The sequence below is a fragment of the Punica granatum genome, chromosome 4, assembly GCF_007655135.1.
Source record: "Punica granatum isolate Tunisia-2019 chromosome 4, ASM765513v2, whole genome shotgun sequence".
NCBI lineage: Eukaryota > Viridiplantae > Streptophyta > Magnoliopsida > Myrtales > Lythraceae > Punica > Punica granatum.
In genome coordinates this window covers 14,953,900-14,961,420 of record NC_045130.1, presented here as the reverse complement: position 1 = coordinate 14,961,420, position 7,521 = coordinate 14,953,900, and the positions used below count along the sequence as shown (strand labels likewise).

The following is a 7,521-nucleotide window of genomic DNA, read 5'->3' as shown; positions in this document are numbered from 1 at the left end:
TCGGCTGCGGTTAAGACACATTTACCATCTCATACGAATCTTTCGTTGAGTGATGGGGAATTATTAGATGACCCTTGAGTATCGGAGTATGGTTGGTGTTCTTCAATACATTACCATTACTCGGCCCGACATTTGTTTCATAGTCAACTTGGTCAACCAGTTCATGCATGTACCTCAGACGGTCCATCTCCAAGCAGCAATGCGGATTATGCGGTATCTTCGCAAGGCTTCCTATCATGGGTTGATTCTCTAGCAGTGTACTGACCTTCAAGTAACTGCATACACTGATTCTGACTAGGCTGGATGTCCCGACACCAAGCGTTCCACCACAGGCTACGCTGTCTTTGTTGGCCCTAATCTCATATCCTGGCGGTCCAAGAAACAACCCACGGTGTCCAAGAGTTCTACGGAGGCTGATTATCGGGCACTTGCGTATGTTGTGGCGGAAACATTAGGGATCCGACAACTCATCATTGACATTGGCCGCTCTACACCGAGCCCGATTATAGTGTGTTGTGACAATATCAACGCTACATATCTTGCTGCAAACCCGGTGGAACATCAAAGGTCCAAGAATATAGTTGTCAATATCACTTTGTGCGAGAGCATCTTTAGTGTGGTGATCCGTTGGTGCGATATGTCCCGATTTCTAACCAACTAGCCGATAGACTGACCAAGAATTTGTCGATGTCCTTTTTTTTCAGTCTTATTGTCGCAATCTGTCAGTGTATGCGCCCTCAATAAATTGAAGGGGTATATTAGAATATATTTTGGCATTCATTGTTTTTCATAGATAATATTCTCACCATGTGTATACACTATGTATCGAGACACCTCCATGAATCAATGTGCGAATACATATACAAGATACTGACCCAAATTGGGTCAAGGCTTCTTATATTCATAAATTTGATATGTTTTGTACCAAATTGTTACAAAAAAAAAGATTTTTTACCGCATTATAACTTAAAAGGTTATGTATCACCTAAATAATTTTCCCTAATTTAATACGTACGTTATAACTTTATGTCTCCGTCGAGTCCAATTGAACAAATTCTGACTACCGGCCAAATGAAATCGGTCCTTAATTTCCATGTATATGTATTGGTCCCAAAAATAAAAAATTTAAAAAATCTCGGTACAAAGGAAAGATTGGCGATAATAATATTGGGGAATCATATTTGAAATCGACCACACAATGAGTCGATATCCATTGAGAATCAGAAAAGAACCACCACCAACCTCCAACACCCCAACCCCCCTTCCCCCAACAAAAAAAAAGGTGCTAACAAGGAAAATAGTTGGATTTATATTTGACATGAGTTCGATCACTGAATAGTTTGTGTTTTTATATTAGAAATGAATTCAAATATGTATAATTCCGATGAAAATTTGATAATATCAAACATGATGCACTTAGGTGAAACCACTAGAATCAGGTCAATTACGAGAATAATTACTACAATTGGAAAGTTGCTAATCTTGGAGAATTTAGAGTCGGCCATTCAATTGCAAAAAAACTCAATTTTCAATGGGAAAAGTCATACTCAAGTGGTCCCACCAGAGAATTTCTACTTAGCTTTTGACACGAAGGGAGATAAAGAAGAATGGGCTCTAAAGAGAAAGGAGCTTCACTCGGGTGTGCAACGACTGATCTCTACCTTCTCAAATGGCTCGATCATTAACCTGGCCGCCCGTATGTGGACTGATCTAAATCTTCTCGGAATCGATATTTGATTAGTTTATTAAGGAGAATCAAATAAGATATTATAATATCTGATATTATTATGGAGAATCAAATCAGATAATATTTAGGAGATTGTATTTGTGAGGAATCTTTATATATTTAGTAGAAGTAACTTTCTTGAGATTATGTATGATCTATAAATAAGAGCGTCATCCACACTATTTTGTGCGTGAACCAATTCTATCTATTTTAAAAATTATTGATGGTATCAGCGCAAAAGATCTCGACATGGTTGAGACCTTTTGTTACGTATAGTGCCAAAGCATCCGGCCTTGATCGGGTGCACCTAGCAACCCAATTCCACTCTAGTTCTCGAAATCCTTGTCTGGTAATCCAATTCAAACAGTTTTGCCTTTTCTTTTATACCCGTTTTTCCATGACGCTAATTGACCGATTATCATCTCCTCTCACATATAGCAATCTTCTAAAAAAATTATCCCTTCTCTCTCGGGCGTAATTGGTTGACCTCTCCTCTCGGTCCCCTCCCTATTTCCTTCAGTTTGTTGCCCTTAGGTCTACTGTCTTCCTTTCTTCACTTGCTCCACCCGAAATTACTTCATCTCTGGGCTAGCGGGCTCTAGGGGAGAGATTCGGGATGCCAATGGCCAATGGGTGTCGGGATTTATCCATAATGTAGGATGGGTCACTTCAGTTATGGCCGAATTGTAGGTTGTCATCGTTGGTTTGGAGCACACGTAGTCTTTGGGCGTAAGAAGACTAGTGGTGGAGGTTGACTCTGAGGTAGTTCGTAACTTGATTATTAGCTTGGCTCAAGTGTCTCCTTTCACGGGGAGAATGATTGAGGACATCCGTTCTCTGTTGAGTAGTAAATTCTGTAGAAACAATGCAAAAACAGTTAACTAACAAAAACTACTAAAAGTAAATTCTCATATTTTGTTTGGTATACGAGAATAGAATCTATATCTCATCTGCTTTCTTTACGTCTATTTATATTGTGATAATTTTCATGAGTTATAATGATCATTCCATCCATTTGGATTGCATTTTGACTTCAAGTTGATGGAATCATTAAATAGAATTGATGGGCTTGGAAATGAGTCCCTTAAATCAAGCCCATAAAAGATAATCTATAAAAAACTATGGCCCAAAACTGATACAAAAGAACCCATAATATAGCAGCAAGAATGGTTATAAAGCAGTGTTATCAGAACCGGATCGGATATCGAACCGGCCAAGGCATGGGTTCATGGGTTCAACCGGGGATTCGATGGGTCGGACCGCTTATTTATTTTTAAAATAAATAAATAAATATTATTTTAAGAAAATAATATAAAATACAAAAAATGGTAATATATATTAGATAATAATTAATAAGTGTCCAAAAAAATATAAGAAAAAATTATTTACATCTGATTGTAAATGACTTATAGAAAAGAACTGATAGTCATTTGACAGTGCTCAATTAATCAAGAGTTGAAACTTTTCCAATGTCAAAAGAAATCGCCTAAAGAGAGAATGGATTGGAAACAACATACAACACATGAGTTACAACTCATAAGACCACAACAACCTCAGCATACAAGTGTCAGTCTAACCTTCGCACAACTCACACGTAAATTAACAACGAAAAAAATATAAAGATAAGCCACAGTTCACCATCACAAGTTGATAAATCAAACCAAACAAGGACTAACTAATCAGTCCAATCTCCACCATAATTTCCACAGATATTGTCTTCAACTGCAACATCATGTGGTGCTTCAGGAGCTTCAAACAATGTATTATCTTGGACTTGGTCATTGACATTCCCTCCATCAATATTATCTTCGGCCCCATCATCCATATCAAGATCTTCCAAATTCAAATCCAACGAATCTGTACGAGGAATATAACTACTAAAAATGAAATGACAATATACAACCTATCATGAAAATAGTCAGAATGAAATAAGAATATTTAGTACCATCATTTCCATTTTCTTGAATGCACATTTGCAAATCCCGTCTAAATGTTCGCAATTCTTCATTTGATAGGGCCGATGGCTCATCCTCTAATACCCATGTAGAATAAGAAGCAAACTTCTCGAAGTCAATTGGGTCATAATTTCTACCCTTGAAGTAGTTCCTGCAAAACAAACATCTCTTGTATATTTATATGTTGCAAGTTGCAATAGATCATCAAAACAAAGCAAATATCTAAATATGAGACAAAATTTCTAGTAAAGTAAGCAAGAAAAAATGGAGAGAAGTAATTGTATGTACCTTTGTTGCAACTTCAAATTATAATGGACATAAACAAGGTCATTCAACCGTTGATGCTCAAGTCGGTTCATTTTCTTAGAATGAACATGATCGAACAAACTCCAATTCCGCTCACAAACCGAGGCACTACAAGTTTGGCTTAAAACACGAATAGCCAACTTTTGTAAATTTGGTGCACTCGAGCCATACCACATCCACCACTCATCTAGACATATATAAAGAAAATTAGAATAAGAAAATGAACAGAATCACAATGACTGAAAATACCAGTGTTTAGAACATACCCGGGGCCATCACGATGCGATCGGATACTGCGGATACTCGTCCAAAATCACCTTCAGCATTTTTAAAAATTTTCATTTCATTTGTTAGTTTTGTCTGCAATGAGGGCTTCCCATAAGAGTATCTCTCTATGACATCTAGCAAACCGGAAACCGTTCCTCTATTCTTCTCCATCTCGGTCAAGTCATATTGATATTTGGGATTCAACCAATACCCAGCTGCATGCAAGTTCTTGTGCAGTTGCCTATCCCATCGAGCATCAAGAATGTTGATATATGACTCAATCTTCTTCTTTCTCTTATTGAATCTTTTCAACATCTCTTCCCTAGCTTTGTACATTGTTTCAAGCAAAAATCCCAGAGCAGGCCTTTCATCGCTATCAACAATACGTAACACACGAATAAGAGGCTCACTAATCTGCACTATGGTTGCACATTCAGACCAGAAAGAATCCACAAATAACAGCTTCACAAATTCTTTTGCTTTACTTTCCTTTGCAGTGCTTGAACTAGTCTATTCACTAGATGTTACCATAGCCCTCAGAGCATTCTGTTGTGTCAAAATACTCTGCAATGCAATGAAATTAGTAGCAAAACGAGTTGGAGCAGGGCGTAGAATTTCTCGTCCACCAGTGAATTTTCTCATCAAATTCAATGCAAAGCAATGATTATAGATATACTTAGTAATCTTCGAAGCATGAGTCACAATATCATTCACCTCGTCCAATTTACCAATATCACTGAGAATTAAGTTAATGCAATGAGCCGCACAAGGAGACCAAAATATTGTCCTGAACTCCTGCTCCAACAAGCGACCAACAGCCACGTAGTTAGCGGCATTGTCAGTCACAAAGTGAATGACGTTCTCTTGACCAACAAATAAGACCACCTCTCTGAATAATTTGTAAAGCATCTCTCCAGTCTTCGAAGCATCTGAAGTATCGACAGACTTCAAGAAAACAGTTCCCTTAGGACAATAAACCAAAAAATGAATCAAAGTTCTCCTGCATTGGTCTGTCCATCCGTCCGCCATTATCGTGCAACCCGTCTCTTTCCAAGTAGTTCGGTAACTATCAACATACTTTCTCATCTCCTCAACATTTTTTGTCAATAAGTATCCTCGAAGATCATGAAAGCCCGGACCTTTATAACCTGCCCCCATGCTAGCAATGGCATCGATTGCTTGTTGGTAATAAGGAGAATTAACCGTATTAAACGGTATACTTGTAGCCAACATCCACTTAGAAATGGCAAGATCACACTTCTCGGTGACTTCTTTGCTTTGCAAAACACTCTTGAGTGTCCTTTGAGCTCCCGGTGTTGTTCTCGGTTCGAAGTATGAATTAATTTTCATCTTGTTTGACGGCGCTGCCTTTGATTGGGTATCTTGAGTTGCCTTCCCTTTTGCTTTTGAATGGAGAGGTGTCATTTCTACTATCTCCTCATCATGCTCGGAGAGTGGAGCATATGGATTTTGCTCATCTAACATATCGCGCTTCCTTTTCTTTTCCATCATGTGCCCTACCAAACATTCCTGCATTCTAAATCGAACAGCATTTGGTACCTTCCGACATGCCTCTGCATTCCCTTTTAATCCCGCCAAATGTTGTTTAAACCGAATTATACCATCACCGGAGAGAACTTTTGAGCAATACAAGCATAGCAGCCCCTTCCTTCCACTTGCTGACGGCACTTCCTTGCAATGTGCCCATGCCGGATCAGATTTTCCTCTATTAATGCCTTTTGGTATCGAAGAACTTGGAGTGGATTCTCTAGTAGGTGGCGTAGGAGTGGGTGTGTTGCTGTTGCTAGCACTAGTAGAATTCATTGTATAGCTAGCAGCCTATAATGATGAAAAAAAATTCACAACTGTTATCGATCAAGAACATATGAAGTTATGAACATATGGAACAGATCTAGACCAGCTCAGGCTACTAAGCAAATAAAAACAAGGCAGTAATAACCCAACCACACAAAAGGGGCGCAAACAAACCAAATCTCACAAGATCAGTAATCAAAAGTTCTATGTCTTCAGTTTAAGAGCAGAAAACCAATACAGAAATTGCAGAAAACCAGGTGGAGTTTCAGGCTGAATCCGTTGAATTCGTTCAATTTCTTTCTAGACAAGACCAGACATACCACTGAATCTCTCTCGCTGGTGGGTCAATGGACTGACTGAGTCACCGAACTGGGTGACATACACAGAACTAATTCTGTAATGGCAGGGTCCTCTTTTTTCCTTTTTGGGATAAGTAAAGGCAGGGTCTTCCCATATATCAAGCATACTAAAGCATGGGCATGTACTAATGGGGCTGACAATTGAACTACAGAACAAAAGCAGTCTCTTGAAAACCCAAATATGATTGGATCCTCGAATTTAGGTCTAAGGCAACTCTAGACTGCATTTATGAACTGAAAATTCAAACAAGAAGTCCCATTCTGCAACTGAATGAATATTCCTTAAAACGAGTAGGTCAATGTAACATCACCAACTAATCATAAAATAAACGATTGCGAATAAGAAGAATCCGCACACCAACAATAACAGCATCCTGTGTAACTCAAGCAAAATTTTGGGGCTAGCAATACACCAGCTCCATAGGCTACCTATAATCCATATGAAAGCTGGAGCTCATAGAACTGATACGCAGATAGCCTTGCAGCACCTAAAGAACTAAACTTTTCATCCAAACGAATGGAATCAACATCTTTCTGATATGCCCATCATTATGCAAGAGCTGGGAAAAAAAAAGCTAATTTTGAAATAATAGCAATGGAATTAGAACTGTCAGAGTGAGAAGGAGGGAGGAATTACTTTCCGATGTAGCTCCGAAAGATCTCATCCGTCCTCTCGCACTTCCTGATGAATTTCCCGGGCTCGACCTCCTCGGTCTTGCACTGCGACTTCACGACCTCGTGGGTGGAGCACCGGTCGTCCGATTGCGAGTCACCAAGCTGGAAATCGAAGCCTCGAAGGGGTGGGAAGGAGCTCGAAGATGAAGATTGACTAAGTCACCGAGCTGGAATGGAAGTCGAAGCCTCGAAGTCGAAGGTGAAGATTGAACTAGGGTTTCCACTTTGCAGATCCAAAATTAGGCTGATTTTCAATTCGGGTCAAGAGATTCGGGTCGGGTTTCCTTTTAAAATCCAGAACCCATTCAACCGGCCGATTCGAATGGGTTCTATGGGTTTATAGAAAAACTGGCCGGTTTTTAAAATCCACCGGTTTTTTATGCATTTCCAGTTTTTAAGAGAACCGGACCGGTCATAG

General features: G+C 39.2%; 1 protein-coding gene across 1 annotated transcript; it reads right to left on the bottom strand.

The window, feature by feature from the left end:
* Positions 1 to 3,401: 3,401 nt before the first annotated feature.
* On the bottom strand, positions 3,402 to 6,078 carry LOC116204162. The gene is made up of 5 exons (XM_031536238.1): positions 4,783 to 6,078; positions 4,305 to 4,668; positions 4,159 to 4,174; positions 3,672 to 3,832; positions 3,402 to 3,583 (listed from the first exon to the last, which is right to left on the bottom strand). The coding sequence occupies exons 1-5, from the start codon at positions 6,076 to 6,078 to the stop codon at positions 3,402 to 3,404; spliced, it is 2,019 nt and encodes a 672-aa protein (XP_031392098.1).
* Between the last annotated feature and the right edge of the window lie 1,443 nt (positions 6,079 to 7,521).